Source organism: Phalacrocorax aristotelis, chromosome 12, assembly GCF_949628215.1.
Source record: "Phalacrocorax aristotelis chromosome 12, bGulAri2.1, whole genome shotgun sequence".
Taxonomy (NCBI): Eukaryota; Metazoa; Chordata; class Aves; order Suliformes; family Phalacrocoracidae; genus Phalacrocorax; species Phalacrocorax aristotelis.
The window spans coordinates 768,603-783,875 of NC_134287.1; the positions used below are offsets into that span (position 1 = coordinate 768,603).

Sequence of the window (15,273 nt, forward strand, 5' to 3'; positions counted from 1 at the left end):
AAAATCTGATGTGATCTTGAGCAACAGGAGAAGAAGCAAACCCAGACACACAAGGCATTCTCATCACCAGTTTGAGAGCTGCCCCTGTCTGAAAAGGGTACGAGAGTACCCTTCCTTGCCACCTCCAGTTACGCCTCTGAAATCCCCACCATCACAGCTTACCCCTGAGCCACAGAAGCGTCCCAGGCGGGGTGCAGTGCTGTCGTAACCATCATAAATCTCCATGTAGTCATACCCACAGTCGGCCTCCTCCTCGATCTCAAATGTCTGGAATATCAGCTCCACCCCATAACCATCTTCAGCTACAATCACCCATTCACAGTTGGTTTGACCTGGGTAGTTGTTGTCCCCAAACTGGGCATGGGAATATAACTCCTTAGTTCTTACTTCAGCCTTTAAGAGCCCACCACATTCTGGAGGAAGAAAAGAGCATAATACAGTCTCTCAGAGGCCTTACCTCACAATAAAGACTCACCATCCCACTTTTGGCCCAGCCTTAAGGAGAGAAGACCTCCAGCTTGAAGTGTATGTAGGACAGGGAAGGAAATCAACCACTGCACCAAACTACCATAAACCAGTGAATTCTCCCGTCATCCATGAATTCAATGACCCACATAGCATAGAGGAGCTTGGTTCCTTTGGTACAGAACATGTCTGGGAAGAGGTGACCAGTCAAAACTGGCAGGATGGGGTTCCTGCCACAATACACTCTGGAAAAACGTATAATTTTAGAAAGCAATTGCTTAAAGGAAGATGTAATGTATTCTTTGCACTTGTCCTGTAGCTGAAATTCTGAGTCCAAGTATTTTGCCAGCACAAAGTTGAAGCACGTTAAAAAACTGGGGAGAAAACCAATCCCTTTCTGCCTACACAATGCACAAAAGTAGCCCAGTGCTTGTGCAAAAACGCGTGTGCTTTGGGGCAGAGTTTCCCTGCAGCCAGTCAGGAAGGCGCCTTTTCACCAGTCTCTCAGGCACTGCCACTCAAAGCATGTCTCGCCTGTTTACAGTGGCAGGGACTTCAAAAAAGTGAACCTTGGTACAACATGCTCACCTCTGGGCTGCCACAGATAAGAGGATCAAGCTATGTCTGTCCAGAGCACATGTCTGCTTCTACCATAATGGATCTAATATGGGCCTGTTCCATGTGTGGGCCAATACACGGGCCAGGTTGCATCACCCCCTCTTCTGAGGGTTGATGAGGAACAGAAGGGGTTGCTGCTTAACCAAGGACCTCCAATTTAAACAGAAGAACAGGAGCGGGAATGTCTGATATCAAGAGAGCTCTGAGCTGAAAAGGAAGCTGGTATTTATGGTATAGTGCCAACAGTGGCCTTGGAACTGGTTAGCACAATATACAACCACTTAAAATTCAGGCTAAGCTTATTCGGGAAAAAGGTTTGCCTGGTAAAAAAATGCAGTGAGACTTGATGACAACTTCTCATGCTGGGGTATTGGCAGGCAACAAGCTTACCTGTGCTGTGCTTTGCCTGGAAACCTTTTCTTTGCACAGAAGCATCAGAGTAAAATCTGAGGAACATCTTGTTGGTAGAAGCCACGACGGGGTCCGGTTTCTTGCTGCCACAGAAGCGGCCAAGGATAGGTGACTTGCTGTTGGGCCCATCATACATTTCTAAGTGGTCATAGGCACATTCTTGGTGCTGTTCAATCTCAAACTCATTGAAGGTCTACAGCAAGAATAAGGAGAATTAAGACAGACATTTGTAAAACTGAGCATGCAATTTAACAGAGGGTGAAATGTCAAGTGAGAAACAGGTCAAACGGTACGTCTGTCCCACTCCTCCCACAAACTAAAACAGAATAGTGTACTTTCAGTCAAAAGTTATCTCAGGGTGGCAAAGCTCAGAAGTTCACATGGAAGTTCTGTGTAGACTTAGCTTCGCTGCCTCACATGGGTGCACAACAACAGTTTTCAACTGCAAGCCTTATGTGCTCTTCTTTTTCCTGCCAGGCACCCTGCCTAGCGCACTGAATGGGCAGTTCTTCAATATTTCTTCCCCTGGGCATAGGATCCAGGCATTTCCCCCAGTGCACGGGCTACCTGCACAGCTTCAGCCATGTCCCACCATACACACCAGGCCACACCATAATATGGACCTGACACTTCTCCCTCAGAGGGGCTGGGGACTGGCCCTGCCGCCACCTTATGCGGGTAAGTTCCCCAGAGAGTGGCTCACAAGAAGCGGTAGACGTGGGAGGACATGCTACACCCTCTGTTAACAGAGCACGCAATGCTCCACAGTTGTCATCTGCTGGAGCCTCCTCCAAGCTGCCTCACACCTGCCTCGTGCCCCCCTGAGACCTTCCTCCCTTTTGCAGGCCGGGGCAGCCTCCCGGGGTGCCCTCCTCCGAGCACCCCACACAGAACCTACGGGGATCTACCTCCTGCTTGCACCGGGTGGGGGAAGTCGCTTCGGCTCCCCACAGTCCAGCCCGCTTCTCCCCTTGGAGCCCCACTCACTGGTTACTCACTACTTTCACTCGGTGGCCAGGTGTTGCGGAGATGTCCCAGGTGCACTCTTTCCGGCTGGGGTACTTGTCAGGCCAGTTTGGACTGCTCACTGTTCCCTCCGCACCGCTCAGCCTGTGCTCACAACCAGCTTGAGAGAGAGATCATAAGATGGAGGCATTGAGGCAGGTCTTACATGGGACCCATGTAGTGTCCCACATGCTCCTCTCTGCCCATCAAGACCTTCAACAGGGCAGAAACAGGGAAGGCTTTAGTCACTGAACAGTATCTTTTGGGATTACCGCATGGTTCTGATGGGTTTGTCCTCACAAAGGCATATACTTTTTTGAGCTAACTTGGCAGCTGGTAAAATGGACTATCTTATTTCCCTGGGCCTCATTAACCTCATTCACCTTCTCGCTTCTCAACATACTCTTTTGCTCCTCCATCTTGTCTACCCAGCTCCCAGTGACATGGTCTCCAGCCCCTCCACTGTGTTGACACTGTGCTATCTCAGCCTTGAGTTATTTGTTTTACTGACTTGGAAAGCTGAATCAGCTCATGGAGGGATCAGACAATGACCAGAGGCAATACGCAGAAAGGTCATGGCAGCACACAGCTGGAGTGAGGGTAAAGGAGGAGAGCATTTCTGGCAGCAGCAAATGGTTAGATCAGTTCAGCCTTTCTCTTCTGACTCAGCCAATAATTAAATGAAGCAGCAGTGACTAGTCTCATGGTGGTGTCTCACAACCGCTCCTTTCACTAGCCCAGCTTCTTCTCCCCACCCTGTCCATCCCCACAGCCATACGGAGGGCCAGGCTGGGGAACAGATCCAGCTGAAAACAAGCCCTCTTCTTCCTTTCCCTAAGTAGTTTTTCAGCTAGGTGGGGCCTTTTCAGCACCCCAGCCTGGTATGCTGTACAAACCGCCCTCCAGCTCTGGGCAGGAGGCACCCTGGCTCAAACTGTGTTTGAGGCACCTTGTCTTTCCTGAGCGCAAGGAGTGGAAACCTTACCTTCTTTGCAGTCATGGCCATTTTCATGCAGCGTGAAGCCATTTCTGCACTGGCATACGTAGCTCCCAAAAGTGTTGATGCATTCATGCTGGCAACCACCATTGTCTTTGGAGCATTCGTCCTTGTCTGGGCAGGATCAAACCCACAAACACTGAGTTGTCATTGAGAAACAGACTACCACAGCTGCCAGCTGGGAGACCCATACCCAGATGGGCAGATACCAGTGTAAACCTCCAACCTCTGCTGCTGGATTAGTCCAGTCAGCTTTTTAGCCCAGATACAATTCTCTTCAATTGTCTTATCACTCCATAAAATGCATCACAAGTCTGTTCTATAAAACCTGTAATGTAGGGTTTGAATGATTCAAGACTCCTGTCTAAAAGAAACCTATAGCAATGTCTCATTCTTTTAGAATGTGTATGGTCCAGGAAAAGTATCCCACAAATTCACTAGCCTAGGCAAAAAAAAAAATTCACCGGCCAATCTTTATATTTTCAAGTTCCTACATGCTCTGATGAACCTCCATCTTTAAATAGCTTTGTCTGAGAGCACAAGCAGCCAGATGGAGAAGAGGATCTAAGGTAAGAGCTGCTCTCTGAAGCTGAAATATGCCCCAGTGGATGGTAATTCCTGTGTATTCAGGACTGTGTATTCCTGCATCTCACTGTTCTGAGCATAGGCTCTGCTCCTGGTTTCCAGTCCAATTTAAATTATAAGCAGTTTATCTCCCCTTTTTCTTGGGTCAGTGCTCTCCCTGCACCTCATTAACCTCATCTGTCTCCTAACTTCTAGAAGTATTTCTAGATAAAACATACCCTACCTCACCCTTCCTCTTGTTAGATTTAATAAGCCAAACCCCTAACCCTGATTCTCCTCTGCAACTGTCGTAATTCAGGGGCATTTTGCTTGATCATCCTTCTCTCAAAAATATGAATACTCCTAAATCTCCGCTGAAAACACAGAATGGGACCGAACTTCCCCTTCCATACAACGTACAGTTAACCTCTGGAACTGGCTGCTAACGAGGTGCATCACTGACACCAAGAGCTATGAAGGATTCAGTACAGAGGATTAGAAACTTCCACTAGCATGCACTGCTTTGTTGGGAAGGATTGCTATAGAGAATTTCCAGAAGTCTTCCATAACTCTCCCAGTTCCAGAGGAAAAAGCTATCCTCCGATGATGCCAGGGACATAAATCTTCTAGGATTGGGTTCCCCATTGCCTCCTGCTGTGGAAGGACTGCAGGCATTGATGAAATTCATGCATCTTGCTGACACCACACTATGACACTGGACCACACGCTGCACTAAGAAACCAAGATGAAAGGTGACCCAGCACAGGGCAACCATCCCTTTTACATGTAACTAACCTTGTCAGGCTCTGCCTGATTTGACAGGAGGTTAAAGAAAATTCACCAAAACCAAGGGGTTCAGTCAGAGGAGACAGCTAAGCAAGTGAAAGAACACAGCCACGTACCAGAGAAGTAGTGAACTTTAAAGCCCTTCTTGGAGACCGTGTTGTCTGATTTGAACTCCAGTCTCATGTTGTTGCCATAGGATGTGATTACTTCGGGCTTCTCTGAGCCACAAAATTTGCCATGCAGCTTGGATTCAGAAGCCAACCCACTACGAACCTCAACATAGTCATATTTACAGACCTGCCAACAGACGAGGAGATTTCTCAGCCCTGTGGACTGGGAACAGAGCATTTCAGAGGAAGGGGACCAAGGCTTGACCGAGAGGGAGCAGAAACAGCCTTACACTCAAATACACTAACTTCCTCAAAATATCCCCATCAGTGTTCTCACCCCCCTCCCTTGCTGCTCTGGTCTTAGAGCATGGGTGTGTTTAGCAGAACGGCAAAGGTGCCATTCAGTTTAGCTAAAATAATTGCTTCCACCTTATCCAAGAGTCTGACAGTGTGAATGAACTTCAGCAGCCTGCTGAATTAAGGAAGAGCCACTGCCCCCAATTACAGTGGGGAAAGTGAGACCTGAATGCTCTGTTGAAATTCAACCCTACCCTTGGCAGGGCCAAGAACAGACTCTTTTACTGGTTATTTTGTTTATCCTTGAAAAACTCTACTTTGTTGTTAATTTCCAATTATCTTCCTACAAAAGCAGCTCTGGGGAAGGTGGGGGGGAAGGATGGGATACCTATTAGGGGTGGAAAACACCTACAGTTATATAAAACTGGTAGAGAAAAGAAGCCCATTTATAACAGAACAGCTGTTATAACTCCACAGAGAAAGCAGATCCAGACTTCAAGGAGAACAATCACTGTTATTGGCTTATTATATCAAGGGTGGGGAAACAACCAGAAGCTCCACCAGTAAGCTCTTCCTTGTACCACAAGGATTTATCCAATTCTGAGTTAGCCAATAGTCACACCTCTGAGATGCAGGGACTGGTTACGTACATCATTGCCTTCCAGCTCAAACACTTCGAACTGCAGAGAGATCCGGTACTGGGCTGGAGCTACCACCTGCCAGACGCAGTTTTTGTTAGTAGGATATTCCTTGGGCCATCCAGGGCTAGTAATGGTCCCATTGAGCTTGGTGATGAAGCCTCCACAGGCAGCTGGAGAGGCAATAAATGAACACAAGTTTTACTTGGTTCTGTTCAGACACATAGATCGGGCCACACCATTAGCTAGGAAATGAATCAGGTCTTGGCTGGTGGCACATTTCACATCCTGGCCTCCAGAACAGGTCTGAAATGCTTGGAGCTGCGAAGAAGACAGAAACCTCACCTGCTACAGACCACCAGCGAAACACTCGCAGCCAGGCTACGTCCCCGAGAGCCACTTTAACCATGTAAGATTGATCTCCTTTGCACTCTATAGTCTTGGGCTTACTATGGATCAGTTAACTTGATGTGCACAATACATGCATAATATGGGCTGGCTTGGTAAATTTACCCACACTCAGTCCTACAAATCTTATTATTTAAAGTTTATCAGTAATGGAATAAGTAGAAGATAATGGAATCCTAGGAGACCCAGCCTTGTCAACTCTTCAGTGGCTTACTATATGTGGACGGCATCTTCTCTAGGAAAAAATGAAGACAAAGCCAAAGACTTAGCTTTTTTATCCAATTTTCTTTAAAAATTTAGGACAGATGATTTTCGTCCTCTTGTGGGAGGACATGGCTTCTACCTCAAAGGAATGAACCTCAGTTTGCTCTTTTGCTGCAACATTTGCTTTGCAGTGAAACAATTTTTTCTAGCTCTTTCTTGGCAGTAATAAGATACGGCCACACATTCAAAACCCACAGGGATAAAAGCTTCCCACACCTTGTTCCCAGCATATTTTGCATTAATGATGCAAAGGGAGCAGCTTCAATACAAAAAGTGTAGCAAGCGTGTCTGGAGAAACAAAAGCAGTTTACTCTGATATGCATCACTACAATTTCAAAGATTATCCTTTCTGTATTGTCCACAAACGAAGTTTAAAATAGGAGGTTAAGAGTGAAGTTCAAAAAACACTTGCCAAGTTATGCCAACCAGCTTGCTGGAAATGGCAAGAATTTATTTCAGAAAAATAAAGCAAAGCTTCCAAAAGCCTTTTGCATGCACCTAATTCTGCGCTCACCAAGTCCAACAGCAGCCTTCCCCAAACAGTCTGACAAAAGCAGAAGTCAAGGCAAACTGGGTGACTCTGAGAGCAGCACTCACAGTATGTGAAGCTCCCTACACGTCTCAGCTGAAAGGCAGAACTACCAGACAAGAACAATGGGTGGATTCTCACCACACCAACAGCTGTATCGTTGTTGGGAGTAAAGGCTTGTTGCAAGAGATTAACCGTATAAATAGGAAGAGGAAAGAAATAGTTTCTGTCAAAGACAAGGGTTTCTATTCCCCCCATAACAGAAGGGAATTGGCTCCTCAGTATGGAGAACGTCTGTTTTGCATGCAGGCAAAACACTGATATTTTATTCTACATAAGAAATGTCTTTTAAAAAATAATAAATTCAGCCTTAGACTGAAATACTTTTGGGCCACTCAACAGCTAGGTTGTAACGCCTGCCCTACCCCATGCTGCGCCGTGGGAGATCTGGTCTGAACAGGGATCTCTGGCCATGAAGAACAACTGGTTTGAGATATGCTTAGCAGTACAGAACCAGATTATTTTCAGTTTTTCAACTAAAGCTTATTTTTCAATGAAAGATGTTGACAAAATGAAACTTTTTCAGGTGGGGCGAGATAAACAGAAAGAAGATGTAGGGGCAAGGAGAATGATCTCCAAGATTGTTTGATTTCATTACCAGATTTCATTATCAGCTGTAGGACCCAGATGCCTCAATCTGTAGGTTACTCACCTTCGCAGCTCTTTTTATCAGCTGTCAACTCATAGCCGGGCTCGCAGGTGCATTTGTAACTGCCCAGGGTATTCTCACAGTGCTGCTCACACCCACCATTGTCCGGCAGAGAACATTCATCCATCTCTGTCAGGAGAAAACCAGAACAGGTCACACTTCCCTGAGCACCCAAACCCCATCATATTCCCTTGCAACACTTCTGGACGAAAGGACCAGAGCGCTAGCTGACGAGCCAAGCCCACGGAGCCGGCACTGCAGCACAGCTCACGGGTGCTACAGCACTCCGGCCACCAAAATTGGAAAGGACCACAATCACTGTTACTAGCCAAGAGTTCTCTTCCTAGACAGGAGCAGGAAAGCACGATCTCCTGTAAAGACTTCACTGCATTTTGTTCTCATTTGCCTGTTTCTTATTTTGTTTTTTAAAGTCCTCGTGCTCTTGAGTGACTGGAGCTGCCAGGAACCAGCCCACTACGGTGCCCGCATCCCACTGAACGGGGTGCAGCAAAGGAGCTAGGAGGACGTGCAAGTAGTTCTTCCTTTCCATAGACACATGAAGTCTCGCTGCCCTAGACTCTGAAGTCAGGCTCTCCCAGCCACATCTCAACAAACTGAACGGACACTTCGATACAGAGCTAGCCAGATGTACTGGCTTCTCATCCTGACCCCTGATTCCACGTGCATCTTTAATAGACGGGTTTATTAACATGGTTGTGGTGGGCTGGCCTCAGCCAGCAGCCAAACTCCCACCTAGCTGCTTGCTCACTCCCTGGCCCCCCACTCCAGTGGAATGGGAGAGAAAATAGGAAGAATGAGAGCAAGAAAGCTGCTGGACTGAGATGGGGAAACTACCCACCAATTACTGTCATGGGTGAAACTCAAACTCAGCTTTATTTAACCATTTTTTTTCCCCTGCATAAGTGCACAGATTAAGAATTATGGGTTGTAAGTTGTGAAACCTTTTGACTTGAATGGTGAATAAGTGAATTCACGTAATAGACTAGTCTGAGCAAAGGGGCCTGAACCCTGCCGTGTTTGTTGTATTTCTTAATGAGTTCATGAAATAAAATTTAATTCACAGAGTACATTGTCCTGTAAAGTTGAGAGATCCAAACGGACCATGACACCCTTAATGCAACACAAAAGTTAAAGTAGAAATGAAGGACTTATGCAATCCAAATATTGGCATTGCACCTGTTATTTCTGTACAACTGTCACTGAACCTACCCCACAGCAGCTCCACAGGTATTTTCCCAAGTGGTTAAATATTTGTTTCTTGTCTCTATCAAGTCACCAGGATGCTGGTAAAGGACTAGGACTTCGGTTCAGCTCTTAAGAAGAATTTTAGTCTTCACTTGCATCTTCCTGAAGAGAATCCCAGTTTAGGAACACATTTGCTTCCTAAAGCACTCTGAAATTTTCCCTGGGATTCTACTTGCAATCAAATTTACTCTCTCTCCAGAAGTTTCTTTTGGAATAGAACTTAGGCAGGGAGTTGTTTTTAACGGTCTTTGTACAGTACTAGTACCTTCTTTGAAAACGTCACTGTTCCCTGGCACGGACAAATGGAGGTCACATTCTGCCCAGCTGTGCAACACAAGGCATTAGTGCCTGTGCTGGTGCTGACCCAGTGGCTTTCTTCCTGTCTTAGTCGGGGAGGTGGCATTCGTGCCTCATCATCAAACCCCTCTACACTCCCAAAGCAATTTGCTGTCTAACAGCTCTTAACTACAAGTAGATGCAATGGCAAATGATCACTTTGGGACAGCAATTAAGGGATGAATGGTCCCCAGCTTTGACCTTGAGAGGTACTAGATAACATACCTTTAAAGAAATTTGCTGCAAAGCCTGCTTTACTGATGGTTGCATCAGACACAAACTTCATCCATACTTTATTTGAACTGGATTTGATATCTTCTGGTTTCTCGTAGCCACAGAAGTGACCAATCAGTGGGCTGTATTCAGTGAGGCCATCTCGGATCTCCAGATAGTCATAAGAACAAGTGTCGTGCCATTCAATCTGCAATGGGAAAAGGGTGTGCCTGTAGCTCACTAGTATGAGTGCTCTGAGTCAGGCTAGCTAACCAGTTAGACTTTGGCCAGAGATCAGCTTCCAAAGGAGCATCTCAAACAACTGGTCACAACTAGGTACTTGCCTCATGGCTGCCACTGAACTCTCCTGCAGCTGAAATTGCATTCAAGCCCAGGCACATCTCAGTTCTACTGCTATTTAATGGTTACCCTCTTGTAACCTAGTCCCTGACTATCTACAAGCTGCTTTTCCGCGAGAAGCTGTAAAGCACAGAGCAGAACAAACAAGGTTCAAGGAATCGCTGTGGGATCACAGCTAGGAGGTAGTTGTGTCAGCCCTTTCCAGGCAAGCACAGTAAGTGTGCACAAGCCACACGAACCTATGGGCTAGATGGGATTTATGCATCCTCTTCACTCTTGTCTGTGACTCCTACAGCAGTAGTCAGAAACAGATCACGGGACACCTAGCTAAGAGTGTAAGACATCCTATAGCCAGTAGAAGAAAACCCTTCTAAGCCCTTCAAATCCATCTGGGAACATGATGTTTCTTGGGAGAGTCACAAACACCCTGCAGTCTGCCAAGCCCCAGTGACACCAACATGAGGTTTTTTGCCTGGATTGTGACCATACAATTTCATTTGACCAGAGTGAAAATTTAAGGACTCATGAGTCCCTACTGAACATCACCAGCAATTCTGTGCCCCTTCTAATTCTTTCTGTCTAAAGTTTTTGAAAACTCATCATATTTAAAACTTGGCTTCAAAATCTCTGTGAAAACTTCTGATGAGGAGGAATCATGTTCTGAAGTATTTTTTTTTTAATTACTATTTACATCACCTCCTTCTTAATTTTAAAGGCCCTACAGAGGCAAAATAATATCCATAATATAATATACAATGATATTTCTCACCTCAAAGGCTTGGAATGTGATTCCTATGTGAAAGCCCTCAGAAACTGTGATCTTCCAGATGCACTCTTTGGAAGGTCTGTAGTCATCTGGGTAATTGGGAGATTGGATCTGGCCAGCATCTTTGTGAATTTCTCCACCACAAATAGCTTCATAAAAAACAAACAGCAAAACCATGAGATTGCAGGCTTTTCCTCATGTAAAGCCTGCTCCATACACAGCCTTCTTCCCCATTCAAATCTGTATCAACACCGCTTGTCCCACAAAGGCAACACACAAATCATGTAAGTTTTTACAAATCTAACATTTTGTCTTAGTAACAGCACCTCCTGTCTCACTGTGCAAACCTCCTTGGTTGAAGGTGAACTCACTGGTACAGAGAATTTTTATGGATTTGTGTGTTTCACACTCCTGGTCACCTTCATAACTGCTTAAAAACCGCCACCAGCACTAAGGACCAAGAAAAGTTGCAGGGAAAAAACCCAGATAAAGAACAGTTGCAAATGCAGCCACACGATGGCAATATTAACAAGCATGAGTTGAGCTATTCACCAGGAGATCATCGGGGTGTTTTGCGTGAAAAATTAAGTTTTGTGCTAAACGCAAGAATGAGTAAGTTTAAAGACTAAACCCAGAAAATTTAATGAAAATCTAGTTTAATACAAAACTAGCAGAGACCTCAAAGACAACAGCAGATCCGCAGAATTGTCTGCAAGACTATATGACAAATGAACTGTCTTACCCCGTGATGCAAGACACACCTATCTAAAGACGACATATGAATGTTTGGGCTGTGTTTAAAGTCAAACAAAAAGCACTGACTGTAAGTACAAGAGATGGCCCCGCCAGATATCAACCATCTTCACACTTGGGGTCTCCCAGATGCATGCATTAGCAATCCAGATGTAGGTCTCCCTACAGTGTCCTGGAAATGGCTTGTGCTGGGTGATGTTGTCTTGGTTTTGCCTTGTAAGCGGCTCATGTTTAATTTGGACCTACTTAAAAGCACTGTTTCACTGATGCGGTGCTAACTTCTTTCTTAGAGAATCAGTGCTACGGCACCACCAAATAGCTGCACCCAAAATCCAGCTGCAGACCACCATTATAGATTGTAGTTTGAGTTCACATATTCAGAGCTACAAGTGGTGTCAGAGAGAACCTCCAAGGGACCCTTTAGAGAACTGTCTCCCACACCTAACAGAAGGAGGACTACAAGAGCACAGAACTGACAAATTTTTTTAACAGCCACAAAACTGTCAGCCAGTAAACAACATTTTCTCTACGCCATGCAGCAGTTCACACTGAGCAGCTAAGTGTACTAGAAGAGCTCTACCACCAAAACGTGAAGAACATCTGCTGATGGAGCCTGATAAAGCTATAACAATGTCAAATCTGGGGCTGCCAGCAGCGCTGTAGGGCAAAACCACCAGCATCTTCCCATCTTGAATCTCATGAAAGAAAAGGAACAGCTTGACTGACCTTTGAGGACACTTTCGCTACATTAACTGTCATTTAGTATGAAGTAATTCTCCCATCGTGTGGGTACAGGCTTCTGCCTCTTTCCTCCCATCTACTGAAAACTTTAGCCCCAAGACCTGGAGGAACCCAAATCCAAACACCGGTCCTCGCCCCCCGAGCTCCCAGCAATGTTCAGAGGCACTCTCACTAACGCAGAGGATCAGTGGTAAAACCCGTTTTGGCTCTTTAGTACATGAGCAAGAAGAGTTCAAAAGAAAGAGGAACTAAGAGCAACACCGAGGGCTTTTGGACAAAAAATTGACAGAAAATTAAACATTTAGGGGCAATCCCTCCTGGAAATAAAAATTACCCTTATTGCCTAGACACAGAAGTCTCAAAACAGCTGAGCAGGCTACCTGGCAGTGGAGGAAAGGAACAGGCCGTTACCCGAATTTGCATCAGAGGGAAACAGGGATTAAGGAAGACTTTTTGGAAACTCTCCCATTTCAACAAATAAATGATGGAGGGAGATGCAGACAATCTCACTACCTACTGCTCTGACAAGAGGAGGCTGAGCTAAGAAAAGAACTATGCAACGGGCCATCACTGTTTCTGTGGTACAAGCTGGCTTCCACCAGTCATACTCTGAGCTTGCTCCCAGGCTTACCAATAGATTCCATGCATTTCCAATGCAAAGTTTCTTGCAGGAAAGGGTTACATAAAAAGCCAGAGCCTTGAAGAGGCAGGAAAATATGAACAGTCAGAGGGGTGCAAAGTGTGACCACTAGAGGCACATTCCACTTCCATTTGTTTTCCTCAAAAGCCAAGTGAAGCAAATATTGCTCATGTTTACTGAACCGTTAGGGGTCACTTATTAGTCAACAGGAATAAGGAAAGTTATCAAGAGAAAAGAAAGCTTTGAAAACTGACTTTGGCGTGTAGCCAATGTAAAAATTTTTTTTTCTTTCAATATCATTCAGCAATATGAAGCATGAATAATAGAGAAGTTGCTTCCCAAAAAACATTCCTCACCTTGTTTTTGCTTTTTCTTTCGAAGTTGGAGCATATATTACTAGAGAATAACCCACTGTGAGAATTAAGCTGACCAGTCCACAGAAGCAATAAGCCAAAATAAAACAGTTTGATCACTTCTAATTCTAACAAACTACCCTAAAAGGGGTGTTACAAAGCACACAGTCCAGGCAACAGCTGCTTCTCAGGAGAGACATAAAAAAAATAATCAGGCAGGCTACCTCTGTCTCTGGGGCAACAATTCCTGCAGAAACCAGATACTTCTCCTGTGAAACAGATTTGTTAGCCCAACACCGTTGTGAAATCCTCACGCCTTATTTGCGCTTCCCAAACAGTCTCGTGTTTTCTTCACTTCCCTCTGTTAGTATCATCATTTAGGAGTATATTGCACACTTGGGCACTGGGCTTCCAGTGTCACGCTTGTTCCTGTGACTACAGAAAGATGATGCAATGTTGGTACCGATATAGACAACCTCAATACTGTTGACAACGCTGGTACTTCTAAGAAAATGCCTGTTACCCAGAGAAAAATCAAGGCTTTTAATACATTTTAGAATCATTACTGTAAAAAATAAGCGCATATGGAGAAGGAATGTTATTCATTTGTTAGAGACACTGGTAGTATTGCTCCTCCTCTGAAGCAGTTTCAGCATCCCAGTGCCGTGCAAGTTTCCAAAGTACCTGACCTGCAGAAGATCTGATGTGCTAATTTCTAATCATCTGTAAGTAAAACACACAGGGGAGAAACCAAAGAACAATCTTTGCATTTAAAAAAAAAAGGCAACAACAACAAAAACCCCAAAAGACCAAACACCAAAATAAACTGAATTAAGTGATATAAAATGTATGATCCAACCCAGTACTTTGGCTGTTAAATTACTGGAAGGAGTTCCTGCCATATATACTGCTGCTTGCAGGGGCTGGCTAGGGCAAACAGAACCTGGCCTACACATGGAAGCTATTGCTCTGTGCTGCCATCCTATTGTCCCCCCCAAAACTGACGATCTAGTTGGACGACCCATGCCTTGTCTGCTGAAACAGCGTGCAAAATCTGCCAATTCCCATAAAAACAAGAGCAGGGCTGTCTCTAGCCACATGGTGAAGCAGAACTCCTACTGGTCCCGTAAACCCCTGCATCCTGTCCTGGCTGCTCTATGTGATGTGACAGACGACTTCTAGCTAAAGGCTGTACCTTCATAGACGACAAAGAAGCCTTTGCCCAGGATGTTACTGCTGCTCCGGAACTCAATCCACAGCCTGCTGTCCGTGGACATCACTGGGTCAGGGATCTTGTTGCCGCAAAATCTACCTAGAAGGCAGGAAAGAGACAATCAAGATCTCCTGGCTGATGGGCCACACAGCATAGCAGGCACCTGTGGCTCCAGGAAGCAACAGATCCTGCTGTTAAAGGAGCTGGGCTTGTGTAAAACGCCCATTCACTCCCACCACTTGTGTTTTCAAATGAGTGTCTCTTTCCCCCCCCCATTAATTCATATTCTCCTCAATTATTAAATTAATAAAGGTGTTCTTCAGCTGGGAGCAGAATCCAGTAAAAAACAGAAAAACAGATACAGCCTCTATTGCCCTGGTAAAGTCAAAAGGGCTCTTGTTTTGCTCACATAATTGGGCAAATGAGCTGCAAGTGTGGGGAACCCTCCTAGAGATGTGACATTAGGGAACATCCTTTCCACCTGCTAGGCCTCAGAAACCCCTTCAGCATTTCGCACCCAAGAGCAAATTGTCCAAGTCAAACCAAGGGGGGGATGTGGCCATGCTGATGAGAAAACACCCCTCCTCTCATCCTCTGCTCTCACCTCTTCCTAGTTAAGCCTCTGCAGTCATTCAGTCTCTTTCAAGAGAAAGAGACAAAGAGCCCTTTTGCTCCATGGTTCACCCAGCTCTGAGCTCTCTGGCAGGCACCAGCACGGGTAAGCATCCGAATCCTGCCAACAAGGATGAATCCTGAAACAGAAGAGCTGCAGATGGCATCTGCAGCCCAAACAACCTCAGCAACCCTAATTTGGTGCTCCTCTACCCGTTC

General features: G+C 45.4%; 1 protein-coding gene across 13 annotated transcripts in view; it reads right to left on the bottom strand.

The window, feature by feature from the left end:
* The window catches only part of TLL2 (tolloid like 2), a 106,340-nt gene that overhangs the window by 13,818 nt on the left and 77,249 nt on the right, over positions 1 to 15,273 (bottom strand). For all 13 annotated transcript variants that reach the window (XM_075107774.1, XM_075107772.1, XM_075107765.1 and 10 more), the window contains 10 exons: positions 14,425 to 14,541; positions 10,746 to 10,891; positions 9,629 to 9,824; positions 7,805 to 7,930; positions 5,904 to 6,064; positions 4,963 to 5,143; positions 3,485 to 3,610; positions 2,493 to 2,620; positions 1,474 to 1,687; positions 163 to 413 (listed from right to left, as the gene is read on the bottom strand). In XM_075107774.1, the coding sequence (XP_074963875.1) occupies positions 163 to 413; positions 1,474 to 1,687; positions 2,493 to 2,620; positions 3,485 to 3,610; positions 4,963 to 5,143; positions 5,904 to 6,064; positions 7,805 to 7,930; positions 9,629 to 9,824; positions 10,746 to 10,891; positions 14,425 to 14,541 (1,646 nt within the window). The remainder of the gene's footprint in view (positions 1 to 162; positions 414 to 1,473; positions 1,688 to 2,492; positions 2,621 to 3,484; positions 3,611 to 4,962; positions 5,144 to 5,903; positions 6,065 to 7,804; positions 7,931 to 9,628; positions 9,825 to 10,745; positions 10,892 to 14,424; positions 14,542 to 15,273) is intronic.